A 17578-nucleotide genomic window follows, 5' to 3' on the forward strand; every position below is an offset into this window, starting at 1 on the left:
TTAGGAATAAATGCAGGGCATGACCAAGGTTGAATTACCAATTGTGGCCCCGCATCCACAGGGGCCCCAAAAGTCCCAGGTTCAATTAGTCAAACATCACTTTGTTAATTGAAAACTTGTGACCTTTATGATTTTAAATAAAAAAGGGTTTAATCAAATGATCTTAAAACAACACAAACATAATTCACCATGGTGTATTAACCATTTTATACATATGTGTGTGTGTGTGTGTGTGTGTGTGTGTGTGTGTGTGTGTGTGTGTGTGTGTGTGTGTGTGTGTGTGTGTGTGTGTGTGTGTGTGTGTATTAAATGAGTTTAAACTTTACATTAAAAACTTTAAAAGCTGTAATGTGATTGTGGTTGTTTATATAGTTCAGGGGTGCCCAAACTTTTCTTGTTGTAAACTGAAACTTAATGGTGGACCATGTGTCCAAGGCAATTGTATTGTTGAGAAGCAAATTGGTACGATACAGAAGACCTGAGAAGCAAATAAGAAAGAAATCTGGTGATCGATTATCTAAGTCTGATCTAAATTGTTTTATTTTCTGTGTTTGTGACTTAAGAACTAGTAAAATAAATAAGTGCCAGGATAATCTTTCTTTCTACAGTCATACGTATAAAATGTGTTTTTCTGGTCTTAAAGGCTGCATTTCAGTTCAAGTTATTATTATTTTAAAACTAAAACTAAAAAAACAGACCTACTTTTCCACAATGCAAATCATATTGTTCCTCTTGGAGATCATATCACCCAACCCTACTGTTGACGAGCTACTGTATGAATGCAGCTTTAATCAATCCCAGAATGTTGCTTATATGCATTCATGGATGTATGGACTGTATATATACTACAGAATAAATAAATCTCCATTTATATTTTCCTCTTTTTATGTTTTATTTTTTTTTCCTCATCCTGTAGAGAGGTCAAAGCTCCATTACACATCTCTTCTGTCCCGCTCGTCCCTCGATACTACAGTGTGATCATTGTGAACGTAATCTGAAGAAGAATCACCAACTCTTCCATCACCAGCTTTATATCATCAGGGAAAAGTTACTTTTGTTGTGATCTTATTGATAAGAACAATGTTTTTACAAGATAAAGTCAGGATTACAGAAATGGCATTATGTGTACAACAGATTGGTACAAGTTTACCGTCCAAACATGAACAGAATGACGGACCAGTGATGATGAAGAGGACGATGGAGAGGAAACTGAAATGATGGAGGACAAGGAGGAAAAATCTACAGGATAACAACAAAAGAGAGCTAAAATATTGAGTTTAAAAACACAAATATAAACACACAAATTGTGTGAGAAATAAACATGTAAACATAAAATACATATTTCCATATACATGAATATTATACAAGGGAGATGTACAAATAAGAAGAGATGTGAAACTAATAATATTCAGCTAAGATGAGTTTGACAGTGTGGGCAAATGATGAATGATACACACTACTGCACTGCCAAATCAGGAATTCTGGTTTCCTGGACTTTTATTCTCTGCTGAGCTGGTTTTAACGATTTCATTTTCCTAACAACACTTCAACGTCGTTAAAAATGTGGTTGCAGTTAAAGTTGGTCGAACAGAGGGAAAAGAGGGATGTCTGATGAAGATTATTAACGTTATCCCACTGAAAGTTTACGCTCAGCAATGGCAAGCTGTGTCCAGTCTACAGAACTCAGGTTTTTATTATTTTTTTATTTTACATGTTCGGCGTTGATGGACAAGCCTCTGAGATGGAGCGAGAGGCGCCGAAGCACATGAAGTGGGAACCCACCCACTCCACGGGTTTGTCACTTGAACTCAATCTGAGGCTGCCTTGCTTGTGTAAGTTTCAGGTTTCGTCCGTGAGAAGAATAGAAAAGAAGAGGAAAGTAGGACAGCGAGAGAGGAGAGACAGTGATGCTGAGAGTAACAGTGCAGATCTAGTGAAGATGTTAGTTATAAGATCCTAAAACATGAGCAGAAGTTGTGTGTAAAGTGCAGAGTCAGAAGAAGAATCCAGCGAAAGAGGACAGAAAGTTTTTTTTTTTTTTTGTAGATCTTTTTTCTCTTTTTCCATTTTTTGTGTTCGTTACAGGTTGTAGTGGTAGTTTGTCTGGAAGAGTTCCATTTAGCCTGAGGCAGATGGTTTGAAGTGCATGGACGTGGCCTGTAATCCTCAGAGGATTGCAGGGAGATGTAGAAGGCTCAGATGATGCCGTACTGGGCCAGCTCATGCAGCTCCAGGTGATTGAAGGCCTCCCAGGGGCAAATGACGGTGATGTCTGCAACAGAAACACAAAGATATGAGGTCATTCAGGATGTTTTGCAGATCAGAACTGACATGAATCGCACTTCAGTGAACTCACCTGTGCCTAAGCCCTCCATACCAGGGATATCATCACCAAAGCTGCAAAGAGAGAGGAATTACAAACCGTCATTTGCTGTTATTTCAAAAAGAAAATCTTAAGAAATAGTGCGCATCGTTCAAAGCATACCCCTGGATCCCCTTCTTAGGAGGCTTGCTCTTGAACTGACGGGTCTGCCTCTGCTTGAACTTGGGTGGGCCCTTGCGTGGGGTGGCGGGGCCTCCGCTGACACGGGTGGCCGTCTTGATCTCAGCTTTGGGCTCAAGATTCATTTTGAGCAGTATCTGGTGACTGTGTGCAGGCTGTTGGCTTTAGAGACACCTCTCTGGTGTGTGGTCGTCGTGATGATATCTGTGTGGAAAGGAGACAGGAAGAGTGAGATGATTCATCCAAACAAAGACTTCACTTTGGGTGATATGATCTAAGATGCTCAGTTTAACCATTAAATTCATGCAGCATCCAGCCTGCAGCCTCCGTCACCTCTGTCTGACATTACCCGCCTCTAATCCTCTTATTGTTCTGACAAGCAGCAGGCAGGATTTACACTCATATTTCTCACTGACTGAACATCTGAGATGGACTACCTTACAGCAGCGTGTTCTGCGAGGATGACCCAATTTTCCCATAATCCCCGGCTCAAGTTAATAAGTGCTCCCCCCTCTCTGCCATTCGCGTGTAATCTTGTTAGAGCAAGGACAACGCAGCAGATATGCTGATCACGCACTGAGGGTCTAAATGATCAATCCGCTCACGGTGTCCCGATGACAATGACAGTCCTGAGCTCAGTCTCGCTTTACCATTAATGTGGTTTAATTACAATGAGAGAGACTAACAAACCTTATTCATCTAAAAGATAAAGTTTATATAGATTTTACAGTAGTTTTATATCAAAATATGACTATAAGGGTGTTGACGTGTTTTTTTTGACAAAGTTTGTTTCTCTAATCTGGTAGGAAATCCTGTCCAATGATCAATAACCATTTTATTCATTTGAAACAGTCATGCTGCAACCACAGATTCACTCCTAAAATATCTTTAAAACTTTAAAATTCTCTCTCTATGTGATGGATCAGTCTGCTGGGTACAGGGCTGTAGTGGGGTGTCAACACAGATACACTCAGTTTACTCACCTATTTAAATGTAACACAGGGTTTACTCACCTTGTCATAAGTTTACCATTACTTAGCCAGCCCCTCCTGGAAGTTCAGATGTTCTGATAGCCAATCCCTTTGAATTCTGTACAACCATGAATTTTTTTCAACTTCCCTGCAAATTTAACCAATCATCACGATGATGATGTTTGGACAAAACTGCAAGGTCGTGCAGAATTCAAAGGGATTGCCAGTCACAACTTCCAGACCAGGAGGGACTGGCTAAGTAACAGTAAACTCATGAAAAGGTGAGTAAACCCAATGTTTCATTAGAGGAAGGTGGGTAAACTGAGTTTATGTCTGCTTACCCGCCACTACAGCCCTCTACCCAATACACTGATCCATCACACTGTAGATCTGCTTATGATAAATATCTGATTCCAAACAATCCACCTGCTTCATTTGGAAAACATCTTGTCTTCTCTGCAACACAAGACACCCAGTGGTAACTTATTTTTTTTTAATTTGTTCACTCACATCTAACTTTAGCTTTTCTATGACAAAGTATTTAGTGTCAGTTTCAACACAAACAGTTGCAAAACAATACAAGAAGTAAACAAAATCTGTGAAACATATTTGTTTTAGTTTGACCTTCGTTGTTCATTCGATGTTCTCTTGAGAATCTAAATCTCCTTTTCAAGAGCGTCGGATTGTTACAGCTTAATATCCACAACATCCACTGACTTCCACGCAGCTCCAGAACAGAAACATCAACCATCCCCGTCCTTCAAGTTTTACTTTCTCAATAATAGATCCCACTTTTGTCAATCAACAGCAGTGATTGTGTCATGGGTCTACTCACCGGCTGCTTGGGTGAAGGACAGCCAGACGAGCGGGGCGTAAGCGCGGCCCGGTCTGTCGAGCAGATGAGAGGAGTTCTATGCTATGCTTGCTGTGAGGGCCACTCGCGCTCAGGGCCCCTCTTATATGCTGAGCCCCTGCAGAAGATTATGAACGCGCCGCCTCCCTCTTTTGATGTCAACACTTCGCACGGATGATGCACACCTGTCTCCAAACTCCATCTTAATAATGTCATGTTGATGTGATGATGAGCAGTGTTGTCGTTAAGTTTAGATTTGTGGAATCCTTTTAGAAATACGTCAGTTTTCAAAGGTTTCGTGCAGATTCTGGATGACAGTTAATGATGCAAAGAGTGTTTGCGATGAAACTAAAGCTTATTTCATGCTCAAATGCAATTCAGTGCTTTACATGATGCAGTCAACAGGATGTAAGCTGTTAAATTTGATCTTCTTCGCTCTAAAACATATGATCCAGTCCAACTGTTAGAGATTGTCTACAGAGAATTCAAGAAAAAATGAAGCATTACCAATGAACCCACTGATCTGAGACGATAGGATACACAAGATAAACAGTCTGGGATGTGTTGATGCAGATTACGGATGCAGCAGGAAGCTTCCTGAAAGGCCCCGTGTAGCCCACTCCTTCTTTGTTATGCAATCGTCTCACCATCTGCTTCTGGAAGAAAGCCTCCAATCCTCCGTCCTGCAGAAGTGTCTGAGATCATCTCAATGTACGTTTCAGTGTAATTACATTTGGCAGAGCAATAATCCAACACCAGCCTCCACACCTAAAATCAATCACTGAACTGCTAATCAGGACTTCTTGTTAGGTAGTTGTTGTTTTGCCTAAAAGATCTCTGAGGAAAACGGAAACGATCCAGTTGTCTTTGCAACAGCAGGGCAATAATATCACATGGAAACGATAAGGAGGGAAATTTGTCGGTTGCTACTTGTACAAGTAAAAGTACAAAAGTGTTACCATCAAAGTACACTTAAAGTACCAAAAGTAAAACTACTCATTCTGCATTTCAGACTATATAAGTAATTGTAATATTAATTGCCTCTGGACTGTAGTGGAGTACAACTAAAATCAAGTACAAGTACCTCAAAACTGTCCTTACTATGTAGTTTTGGGGAAGAACTTTGAGTCAGTAGAGAAATATTTTTTATGCCTAAACAAACTAAATAAACTGAATAAACAAACTGACCTTAAAGAACAACACAACCTTATACTGTTTTACTTTGTTTATATGTGGCGGACCCTGCCACCTTTCTAGCTTCAAACAGTGTCCTGTGGACCTTATTTTCCTCTGAGAACAGCTTGTTTATTCAGGTATGGAAAAAATGAATATGTCTGAGTTTGTATTATAACCTCATTAATATTGTAAATATTAAAATTCTGAGTGTTAATTCCTTCTACAAAACTACATAGTGCCCCTTTAAGAAAAGTACTTGAAGAAATGCTTAGTACTTAGTTACTTTTGAGCACTGATCTGATGTGAATGTGATTAAAAACACTCACCTCACTCAGTATAATGTCTGATTAACAGTTACCCAGTCAAATAAAATGGATTTGTCCCAGTTTCTGTCTGTGATTTTGGGACATGTGCGGTGGGCGGGGCTTAATGTTTGTCATCACTGGACACAGGCCGTGTTGGTCCAACCGCTCCTGATGACCCCTAAGCTCTCAGCAGGAGGGCACACGTGCTGGCTCCCTGTACACTGTTAATGATCACTGTCGTGTGACTGGCAGAGATTTACAATCTGTGCCTGATCAATATGAAGTTAGTAACATTTTCTAATAACCATCATTAATAAGTTGTATTTTTAATATTAATTGAACTCTAGTGAATAGTTATTTGACTGAAATGAAATGCTTTGCTAAACCATTTGTTAAGAAATTGTAAAGATTTACAAACACTAGTTGCAATTTCACAATAAGCAATTGCTTAAAGGAACAGTTCACACAAAAGTAAAAGGTTTAAACTGCTGGGGGTAAACATGAGTTGTCGGACTTGAATTGGGATTTTTTTTAAAAGATGTTAAAGGATTAGTTTATTCACATTGACTCAACATGATGGAAAAAGTCTGCATTAATGTGACCCTTTACACTGAACTTATGTAGCAGAATTAGATGGAATATTTTCATGTAGTTCAAATACTTCAAGCAGCTGTTTCAGGCAAATTATTTTGAGTTTTATCAGTGTATAAACTAAGTAATCCAAAAGGATTCTGATTCAAACACGTTTTGTAATCCAATGGATAACGTTACTACATACATTTACTAAATTGTATTCAGTAACTGACTACATTACAAAGTAATCCTGCCTGACTCTGGATCAGATGTAGCTTCACATTGGACGATATTAGACGCTGGCATGACGCAAAGTGACACATTGCAGCGGTGACATCGGCTTTAATCTGCCTCCAGTTTTTTCCTCCACGTCACAGTCGTCGGGTACAGCGTTCCCTACTGTATATGATCAGATCGTAATCCGCTGCGTGACCCAGATCAAAGAATAACTGCAGGCTGCAGGGAGCTGCCCACTGGTACCTGTGTGATCATCACTATTGGAGATCAGGGTCAGCCTCCCCTCATACAGGGGAGCTGTGACACGTTCAGGGACCAGACTCAGCTGAGGGACAGACGTCATTCTGACATCTGAACATGCTCTCCTTCTTTTCTGATACATCCATCAGATCATTATGCCTGGGCTGCGAGAACACTCAAAAAATCATTTAGATTGCTTTATGTTTTGACTTTTATAGATTTAAAAATAAAGATTTCATATTTAGGCAGACAATAATGATGTATTCTGTACAAGTTATTACATATAAAAGATGTTTTTTCAAAGGAAACCAATTCTTTAACATGCTTAAAGACCTGGTTTGCATTCAGGACTTGTTGGAAGAGCTTTCTCATATTATTACTGTTGTGAATACAGTCTGGTATCATTTGAACTGTTCCTGAAAAGGAGCCGGTTGAGCCTGTTGGATAAACCCACACAATGATGAAATGAACAAGTTAAGAGGATCAGACCAAATATTTTATCCTCATGAGAGCAGACAGACAGGTTTATGTCGGTCTGGCACTCCCTAGTGGCTCATACTTGTGGCTGAAGTGTTGCAGAGGAAACCAGTTCTCAGATCAGTTTGCTCAAGTCATCTTCATAGGAACATTTATTTCACAAACAACCCTTAAAAATATACGTTTCAAATACATCATTTAAATAACATACTCTTAAATAAAAGCAAATGATTAGTAAAGATAAAAATATACTTTTAACGCTTCAGTTCAAATTCAAACAAAAATGATTATTATAACAAATGTGCAAAATGTGCTTCATGACTAAAGCAACAAGACAATAAATCAGGTTGGGTTTGTTGGTGACTCAAACCTAAAGAACAATTCTAGTTTGAAATAACACAGGTCTGATTTCTCTAATGTTTGACATGATTCGTTAAAGATATGATATCTAACACTTCTGCATTAAAATGTCTTAAAATGACTTGACCAACGTTCTATATTTCGTTGAGTTGTGTGCTAACATTATCACAAACCAGAGAAATCAAGTTAATTCAAAGTAACGTGTGCGTGTTTTTGACATGACATAAAACATTTCTGATACAATAACTCCCGTGATCCCAAACTACTTCACAACATCATTACCACTACCACTGTTCTGATTTTGAAAATAATACTGTGCGTTTAATTGCTGAGCTTTGGCAACAACAGACATCACCAGAAGGAAGTCTGACACTTCAAGAAACAGGAACAGTCAGACAGACTGGAAACAAACCCTAACCCTAACCCCATGTTTGCAAAACTGGTGGACTCCTGAAGTCAACAGCTACCTTAACTTTCCACCTGCTAATCTGGTAGCTCAGTTTTCTTAAATGTTCAGCAGATATGAAATGAACGACCCACAATAGGAGGAATTGAACATGTGGAGGTAAAGTCAACAACTGGAGTGTGTTATAAAGTGCTAACACTCAGTCAGTAAAAGGTTGTCAATGGCAGTAAACACATCAGTCACGTCTTTTTCATCAGCCTGATCTCCATCTTTAAGTAGGTTTTGAGGTTCTCGTCCAGGACGTTCTCCTCGATAGCGGTGAGCGCCCGGTCCCCTCCGTCGTGGTAGTACGCCAGCAGCTGCTCGGCGTGTTCGATCCACACACAGTTGTGACAGCCGCTCATGCAGCAGTGGGTGGGGGCGGGCGGTGGACCCTGGTCAGGAGACCAGGTGGAGGGACTGCGGCTTGGCTCTGGTTCAGTGCACTCAGAGGAGTCAGTCAATGTGGAGGGAGCAGGTGAAGCAGGTGAGTCTGGTCCAGTGGAGAGGCAGCGAACGGTCCCACAGTGAGGACTTCTCCTCCACAGCTGCAGAGGGCAGTGATAAAGGCCATGTCTCATGTGTAGCAGGGAGAGGACGCACAGCTGGAAAACAGCAGAGTATGACATCAAACTCAAACCAAACTTCCCTCTTTACTCTTTAAACTTTATTTGCAAAATCTTTCAGTATGTTCCTTCATTGATGATGAACAGAGTAAAACAGTATGAAATCGTGTTGTTCGTTAAGGTCAGTCAATAAAGATCTTTCTTTTCTGATTAAAATGTATTTCCCAGAAGGACATAGTGCACCATTAATTTGTGTTTCTTGTCGTGAGAAAACACTGGGAAACTAAGGAAAATGATTTAAAGTTTACAGGACCCAGGTTTAAAAACATGGGAATTCCACTTTAAGTACATTTTTGATGTACTTTTAATTTATTTGAATATTTCCATTTTCTGTTACTTTATACTTCTACTCTACAGTTGAGAGGCAAATATACTTTTTACTCCACTTAAGAGCAAACTTAGCCTTCTGCACTGTGGTATTGGTACTTTTCTTAAGTACAAGATCTGAGTACTTCTAACCATCTCTGGCAGCCATATTATTAACATCATTGGCGACATCTGTGTTTCACCAAAGTTTGCAGTGTGAGAAAGGTATGTTTCCAAACGATCTATCTAACTGGACATTACATTTTGTTCCTGTCTTGTATTTAAAAGTCGTTTTTAATGACTTACACTTGGATCGACGTTTAAATCACAATGTAGTAATCACAGCTAAAGTCTCTAAACCTAAACACGTTAAAAGAAACAAACTAATGGTAGAAATAATAGACTATAACCTGAAAGCCAACAGGACAGGACAAGAAATAAATATTCATAGGGAGTTAACGGTGGCTGACCCAACAACTTCACAGCTCTGGCCCAAAGCTCGGATGAACTTTCCAAGCTAGCTGTCTTAGCCCTCAAACAAAATGGATACTTCCCGCTGTTAAAACAGTGGATGTCATGGTGTATCCTCTGCAGATAGTACCAACAGGTGTGACTAAAGGAAAGGTTGGTTCAAAGTCAACCTGTCAGATCAGCTAAGGTTGGATTCATGCTAGTTTAGTAGCGTTAGCTTCCCTCACGTTAGCTCTACACTAGCGTTAGCTTAGCCAGCTACCAACCTTTTGTAAGGACATGGACGACCTCACCACGTTCGCGCCCAAACCCAGCATCGTCGGAGAAAGTAAGACTCTCGGTTATGTGTCGTTGTAAGTCATTGTCCTTAAACTCCACATTTTATAAAGCTGCTCCTTTCTTCAGACAAGGTCTCACCGGGTCTTGCAAGCTAATTGCGTCAGTGAACGTTTCTCTGAATCGTCACTTTGTGTGTGGTTGTAAACAGAAACTTTGATTGGCTGACAGAAAACAACGTGACCAATCAAATAGCGCTCATTGAAATTTAAACCAATAGAAAGCGGGGAATAGTTTCTGGGCGGATCCAGAAAAGAAAGACTGCACTTCCACGTGTTGTCCAGCAGGTGTCAGTATTTCATCTGTATTTCCCATGTAAAGATCCAATAAAGTGGTAGTTATTTATTTATTTATTTATTTTAATAAAGCTTAAACAAATATCACATCAAGGGACATTAGGGACCATAAATCAATCCATATCTTAAAGAAAATTATAATCCATATTATTTAGCATTAACAAAAGAATATATCATTTGAGTTTTTGTTAAGAGACCGAAGTAACTGCAATGTAGGTCCATGTTTATTTTGTATTGTTGCCATGCACCACTTAACAGCCCAGCTAATTGCACTGTACCAGACTGTTTGCAGCAGAGAGATGCCCAGTCAGGACCGTGTCATCAGTTCCTGAGACCGAGCACAACACATTTTCCATTCAGCTGCACAGATCAACAGCATTACGAGGGCCTATTGATTGCGTGTTTACAATGTCCTTTAAAATCAAGAGGCCTGTGTTAAGCATTTATCCTCACAACTATCTCCTTTTCCCGCAGAATTACTGTTCGTTTCACTAAAACAAAAGCAGCAGGAAAGAGAAGAATCTCCTTTGTCATTTGTCATGTTCAGAAGTCAAGATTAGAAGTAATGTAGAGGATAGAGAGATGGACCTGAGTCACATGCATCCAAAAAGACTTGCAACTTGATTTTGATTTGAAAACCAAGGACTCTTGATTTAACTTGGACTTTAGCCTTGTCTGTTAGAATGAACCGTGTCCCATAATTAAAAATTGAGTTAGAACAAATGAACTCTCATCCTTCAGTAGCAAGAGAGCAAAGTGAGTCTGGCTTTGCAGAGCAGCAGACAGACAAAGCGTTACTTAAACACCTGATTAGTTTGCATTTAATTATGCTTTAAATGGCATCATATTTGGTAAAGGCTGAATAATGACTTGTTTAGGACTTGGACTTGACTCAGGAAGTCAATGCCAACAATGACTTGGTCCCGCCTCTGGCTAAAGAAACTGATATATGTCCCATACACTTGTACTGGAGCTGGAGTCATATTTACAGTTACATTATGTAACGTAAGCAGAAACCATTGTCAAAGGCTCAAAAAATGTTTTCTCCTCGAGGTATTTACAGTGACCCAGATCCTGAGATTTCTTGCACTGAGAGAGCTTTATGGCCATGTAAGCAGATTTGGTGAATGAAATGGTTCTTTCATGCTGGTGAGTGAAAGTAAACCCCCTTTTGATGCGGTTCTTCTTCGTACCATACCCTGCCAATTTCTTAACTATTTGACCCATGCGCTGATGCGTGAGGAGGAGGTGTGTGTATGTGTGTGTGTGTGTGTGTGTGTGTGTTTAGCATGTGGAGGAGAGGGAGTGTGAGTCTTTGCTCCCCACAGACCTCAATGTTTGCAAGCCACCTCCATGGTAACGCGGCGTGGAAACACAGCAGCTGCTCGGCCTGGCATGAGATACCAGGTGTGTGGTGGGGCATGTTATCTCACCAGGGGCCCTGGTCACAATGTGACTTTATTCCAAGGAGAGGTTGTCCCTCAGTCGCAGTCACGCTTCACAGAAACTCAGACCTTTATTTGAACACATAAAGCCGAGCACACTTAAAAGGCTGCTGATATTATTCTGAAAGAGGAGACGGATTGTGTCATCTCTGAACAGACTGCAGAAGGTCGCTGTGTACACAGACAGAATAAATGAACAGAGGCATGAGTTTAAATAGCCTCAGTGATTCGGTCATGGTCTTATGATAATGGTTTTATGATTATCATAATAGATTTCATTCCACAGAGGTTTTTGTAGTTTGAGGCGTGCCTGGTGGTTCATACTTCATCATGAATGCAGGTCAAACAGAACTGTTTTTTCCTTGGATATAATAAAGCTGTATAAATGGATCAGTTTTTTCAAAATTCATTAAACCAGTTGATGTTGTGATAGTGTTAACAGTGGCATAGTTATGTACTCTGGATGGCTACGTGTGCAGATAGAAAGATTTGTGTAAAAACAAAACAATGAGCCGAAAGATACTAAAACGGGGATGGAGTTTCATTTTCTTTTACGTTATTTGGTCACATTCTGTCGATAAGTTTAGTTGATTATTGAATGTTTAAATGTTAAAATTCTTACATGTAGCTCCTTTAAACCTGGATTTACCTTTTTTGGACACTTGGGGGAAGTGCAACATGCTGTAAACAACATAGCAACTTTAGATAGTAAGGCGTATACAGTAATAACAGCTGCCTGTTTACACATCGAGCAGACACTGATCAACTTTATCATCTGTTTGGAGACACATTCCTGCTGCTGTTGCTGGTAATTAAGTCAATGAAAGCAGAGAGATTAAACCAAAACAGTAGAGTTAAGTAACAGTAAAACCAAAACAAGGAGCCTAAAGACGCTAAAATGTTCTGTAGAGCTGAGCGGACCTGATATATCCTGATATAGCATCAGTTCCCTATTTACACATCCAGCAGACACAGAGCCACGTTAGCATTTATTTGTGTCCACCTGATGAATCTACGTCCAATATTTACTCTCCTTTTAGCTCTGTTTTGGTCTCCACCAACTCCTGATAACAATATTTGTCTCTTTAGCTGACAGGACGATAAATTGGAAGAAATATGGACGAATGACTCCGGGAAGAAACCTGGAGAGAGCAATGGAAAACGTGTTTGCAAGTGAGGGGAAGACTTAATCAAAAACAACGAGCTGAAAGATGCTAAAATGCCCAATAGAGCTGCAGGGGAGTCAGGGTCTAATAACATTATAATAAGAATAATTAAAATGCAATAAAAATATTGATTAGTGCAGCTTTAAGAAACATTTCAATACATACATTTGACTTGTAATGGAGTATTTTTACACTGTGGTATTCCTACGTTTATTAATTATAAGTAAAGGATCTGAATACTCTTCAGAGAGTTTGCGTTCCTGTATGATTTAATATGGCTCATGGTTGAGATGTTGCAGTGTTTGTATCAGCCTGTGGAGGTCAGCTCAGAGACTCTCTGAAGTATGTCAGGTATGCGAGCGCTGAGGAGGCTGAGGGCTCCGTTTTCTCCAACGCTGCCACCAGACTTCCCTCACAAACAGTCCCCGCTGCCGGATTAGGTTTCCTCTCAACACCTTTTTCTCTTGGAAATCCTGGAGCCCCCGCTTTACCTCCGGCAGCCGTTTCCTGAGGGGCCCTCAGCTCGCAGACTGAGGCAGAGACAGATTAAGTCAGGCACATGACAAATACTTACGGCAAAGAAGCTCAAGGGAAAGAGGCTATTTTTGATTCTGATGCTTTCAAAACATTTCACATGACCCAGCGGTTCCAGAGAAGGACAGACTGAGGACTCCCGTGGGTTCTACGTTCCACATATCAACATTTTTTTACTCAGTGGAAGATAATATTATATGTATAAAGGTGCCAGTTTTACCATAGCTTTATAGCATAGTGAGTAAAGTTATGTAGCATCACATGATTGCATAAAAAAGGTACATTCCCTTTTTTTTCCAACTCTAAGTTCTTAAACCTTTGCTGTCAGCGCAGTTCACAGTTAAATTTCACAACATAATCAACAAGACGGTCACATATTTTGTCATGTTAGAGGATGACGGTGTCTTTTGGTCAGCCCCACCACGCCAGACTGAATTATCTTGACAGTCACTGGATGGATTGCCATCGATTTGAGGCAGCTGTGACTCAGGAGGTAAAGCAGGTTGTCAAGTAATGGTAAGGTTGGTGGTTCGATACCCGAATCCCCGGGGCCTGGGCAAGATACTGAACCCCAAATTATTCCTGATGAGCAGGCTGGCATCTTGCATGGCAGCCTCTGCCATCAGTGTGTGAACGGGTGTATGTGTTATAAAGCGCTCTGAGTGTTCAGTAGACTGGAAAAGCACTGTATAAATGCCATTTTGTGCCAGTCCGTACTTTTCAGCCGTCAACTTGTGAGTGTTTTAGCATGAAGTTTACGTTGTTCTTAAAGGAACAGTCCACCAAAAAATGAGATCCCAAATTGATTTGAGAAGACGTTATTTACACCCTTCATACGCCGCTGAGCTCGTGCTCCCACTTCAGACGCTTTTAGCTCGGCAGCTACAGTGAAGATCTCGGTTTAAAAAAAGGGTGTGAATAACGTCAGTTTGGGATCTCAGAGTTTTCTGAGACTTGGATCATGCTGGATTATTATGGAGCCATTTTGGTTTTTTTTTGGTTGTATTATTATTATTATTTTTATTATTTTTACATTTAAAAACAAGTCACCAGCTACTTCAGTTGTTTAGGAGAATGCTGCAACACTGTTTTGCTGTGAAGCTCCAGAAAAGTTTTGTGGACTTCAAAATTGGCTTTATGGATAAAAGTCAGAGGTAAGAAATCTCAATTAATGAACTCTAATGCAGAAATTGTTTTGAGGGATCATAACATTTAAAAAAAAAAGCTCACCCTGACCTGAACGAGTCACAGCTTTGCTCAGTGTGGCTGCAGGCGTCCTGCATGAGAAGGATTAGCTTCATCACTGATAATCCTGGTGAAACCCTGCGTGCACAAGAGGCCTGGCAGCATTTCTAACAACTTGTTGCACATACAACACGGTGCGGTCGCACTACATATGGGAAAGATTTTCCGGGAATGCAACCCAAACAAAGATAGAGAATAAAAAAAGAATTTCAGAAATGCATTTGTTAAACAAATGTCGTATGTGCCGGTAGTCAAATCTGTAGTGTGTGACCTCAAGTCAGAGACGTAAGATATGATTTCTTCTCCTGGAAGGTTCAGCAGAGGCTGGTTTATCTGGGATCGTGTAATGTGCCTCTGATACAGTCGTGGTCCTCATCATGAAGTATTTTCTGGCTGCAGCTGTGTCAACAGTCTGGGCAAACAGCTTCCACCCAGTCATTTAAACAGGCAACAGTGGCACAAGGTTTTTCTGTTTGCCTGCACCCACTTTATGTGCTGAAATGCACCAACAATGACGTCTCTGATGAAAACTGAGTATCTTTTCTATTTGAGGATCTGTGAGGATGAGCTCAGAATCTGACAGCCTGTGTTTAAAAGGTAGCAGGGACGTGTTCTGGTGCTCAGGTGTCCTTCCTCAAGGTCCTCCTGGACGACTCACAGCACCAGCTTTGTCCCGAGCGTACAAAGACCACACTGTTCATGTAGCTGGAGAGGACGGCGGCCGCGCCGCAGCCCCAAAATGACAAGTCATTGACACACCTCAAGTGGTGACTTGTCAGAATTGGCAGAAACATGTTTGTGTGTGTGAGGAGGCTGAAACAGGAGACTGGATGGAGTCTAGAATGAAAACAAAGATTAAAAAAAAGATCTTTTTTTAATTAGAAATCAACCTTCCTTGCTGTTTGTTACCAGAAACAGGAAGGTACAGCTCTGCAGTGATATGCTAAGACATTTAAATGCCTTCATAAAATGAATTTTGAAATGTCGGCTGACAAAAGTAAATCACATTTATTTGGACTGTAAACTAACTGTGAATTCCTACTTTCCACACCACACCTTGTAGATCTATTCTCACAGTCTAATTCTAATGACCCTCATAACACAACAAAGGCTTCTCCCTCAGAGGACGAGCCGGTAACAAGGCAAACAAGGGAGGGTCATCAGAGGAAGAGTCTAATTAAACACAAGAGCAGAGAACTGTTCCACGTAATATTACTGCAGCTACTAATCATCCAGCAGAGCTCATGAATCCGCTCAGTGAGAGGTTAACTAGGGAAATTCATTCGTAAGTGATTTTACTGGTTTTGCTGGAAATTTGGTGATGATTTGAGTATTTTCAAACAGTTATATTGTAACATCAACCCCTGTCAAAAAACTGACTGCAGTTTACACCTCAGATAAGGAAGGTTAACTTACATGAAATAAGATGGCACAACACAGATAACATGACAGCCTCGTGCTTCTCTTCCTTTCCACACAGGCCCACAATGTTGACTTTTTGCAGCGGCGCATATTTGCATGTCAAAGTCCAACAAACAAACACAGTCTTTGTGAAAGTTCTGTGCTGATCGACCTCGCCTTGGTGAGAAAAATCCACCTGATCGTGGCCACACATTTGAATCAAATGATATCAGTCTCACGCATGCCCGTCGTGTTCTTCACGAGGAAATGCATTTCGTTACAGGTGGATAGAAGTGCTGACGCAGAATAGACCCCACTTTTATTTCTCACATTTTTTTAAGATAACCTCCTGTTTGTTATATGTTGAATGTATTATGCCACTAGTCATTTAAGGATGGTGTGTACTGGTTGTGTTGTCGACTGCTGCAAACCAAATTGCCCCTCGGAGACAATAAAGACGTTTGACTCCAGGCCAATCAAAACTTTTGGTGCGGATTCAGATAAAGGCACAGATCCAGGAATTTCCTCTCACTCAGTTTAGCATTGTGAGAAAGGGCGTTATTCAAATTTTTCATTAATTTCTCAGAGAATAATTCATGGGTCAAATGCATGCTTTTAACTGTATTTCTGTAGGCCCTGAGAGTATTTACATTTTTGAGGAGGTGCACATTAGCGAAGGCGTAGCTAGGCCAGCTACATACACATAGGCTCTGTTGTTATGTAAATCCTGACTTAATATTAACCTGCAACACATCCATGTGTCTAGTTTAGGTTGGATATGGGATTTTAGGCTCACTGCTCAGTGAATCCACTCTGTGTTTACTCCGAGTACAGTTGAGGTCATCCTGCTGGTAAATCATTCTTTGGTTTACTGGCGAGGTCACATGAAGGTCTCTGTCGGTTGGGTAACCGCAGATGAAGGGGCCTCCATGCATACCTACGTATGGTATGCTGACCAATCAGTGGCCCTGAATATTAACACCTCAGTCACTAAACACCTTCATTGCTCAAACCTGAGGCTGTCTGTATAGCGGTGGCAGGATGGAGAGCTGTTAATGAACAACAGATGTAGTTTACTTTCTGGAAATTATAAAATAGTTTCAACATGTTCTGAACATGAGATGGACAAAGAGAAGCAGAAAAGTAGCAGGAGGGCTGTAAATGTGTACTTTGGCTCCTGATGTGAGCTCATCGATGGCTACAGTTTGTTGAGCCGTGGGAGCGATGGGAGGGTTTGGATGGAGGGAGGTTGGTGTTGTTTTGGAGAGACAGAGGCGCTTTGACTCTGGCTGTTGGGTGCCAGAGCTCTGGGCTCAGCCACGGCTGCCAACTCTGCTGGGCTGAGTTTATCAGTCGGTGCCTCACTGGGATAAACAAAAAGCAAAATGTAGTCATGGAAAATAACAAGGACGTTTACACAGTGGTTAACTTCAGCAGAAGGTTTGAGGTAGCTGTACTTTATTTCCATTTTAAGGCTGCACTAAAAAATATGATGTATTAACAATGGATCAAATGATTAGATGTGATTTGGAAGGGTTCGCTCAGAAGTTCACCTTAACTACCTTCACTACCTAATGTGTTTGTTTTGTTTTTTTAAACCAGAAACAGCTGC

The 17578-nt window shown here is 40.6% G+C and overlaps 2 protein-coding genes and 1 long non-coding RNA gene across 3 annotated transcripts; all 3 read right to left on the minus strand.

The window, feature by feature from the left end:
* Positions 1-2195: 2195 nt before the first annotated feature.
* pde6gb (phosphodiesterase 6G, cGMP-specific, rod, gamma, paralog b) lies at positions 2196-2628 on the minus strand. Its single transcript, XM_073490002.1, has 3 exons — positions 2486-2628; positions 2357-2397; positions 2196-2272 (listed from the first exon to the last, which is right to left on the minus strand). The coding sequence occupies exons 1-3, from the start codon at positions 2626-2628 to the stop codon at positions 2196-2198; spliced, it is 261 nt and encodes an 86-aa protein (XP_073346103.1).
* Positions 2629-7455: 4827 nt separating this feature from the next.
* oxld1 (oxidoreductase-like domain containing 1) lies at positions 7456-9950 on the minus strand. The gene is made up of 2 exons (XM_073489805.1): positions 9810-9950; positions 7456-8745 (listed from the first exon to the last, which is right to left on the minus strand). Exons 1-2 carry the CDS (start codon positions 9858-9860, stop codon positions 8341-8343), a joined length of 456 nt encoding a protein of 151 aa, XP_073345906.1. The 5' UTR covers positions 9861-9950; the 3' UTR covers positions 7456-8340.
* A 2963-nt stretch (positions 9951-12913) lies between these two features.
* LOC141015877 (uncharacterized) lies at positions 12914-16116 on the minus strand. The gene is made up of 2 exons (XR_012180571.1): positions 15982-16116; positions 12914-13316 (listed from the first exon to the last, which is right to left on the minus strand). It is a non-coding gene; the product is annotated as an uncharacterized lncRNA (long non-coding RNA).
* Between the last annotated feature and the right edge of the window lie 1462 nt (positions 16117-17578).

Source organism: Pagrus major, chromosome 20 (assembly GCF_040436345.1).
Source record: "Pagrus major chromosome 20, Pma_NU_1.0".
Taxonomy (NCBI): Eukaryota; Metazoa; Chordata; class Actinopteri; order Spariformes; family Sparidae; genus Pagrus; species Pagrus major.

Bases quoted from the DNA above. Each gene is read 5' to 3' on its own strand.
- pde6gb (XM_073490002.1), bottom strand. From the start codon at position 2,628: ATGAATCTTGAGCCCAAAGCTGAGATCAAGACGGCCACCCGTGTCAGC. The intron at 2,398-2,485 runs GTATGCTTTGAA...CTCTCTTTGCAG, and splicing joins CCTAAGAAGGGGATCCAGGG to CTTTGGTGATGATATCCCTG. The intron at 2,273-2,356 runs GTGAGTTCACTG...TTTCTGTTGCAG, and splicing joins TATGGAGGGCTTAGGCACAG to ACATCACCGTCATTTGCCCC.
- oxld1 (XM_073489805.1), bottom strand. From the start codon at position 9,860: ATGCTGGGTTTGGGCGCGAACGTGGTGAGGTCGTCCATGTCCTTACAA. The intron at 8,746-9,809 runs GTTGGTAGCTGG...GCTGTTTTCCAG, and splicing joins CGTCCATGTCCTTACAAAAG to CTGTGCGTCCTCTCCCTGCT.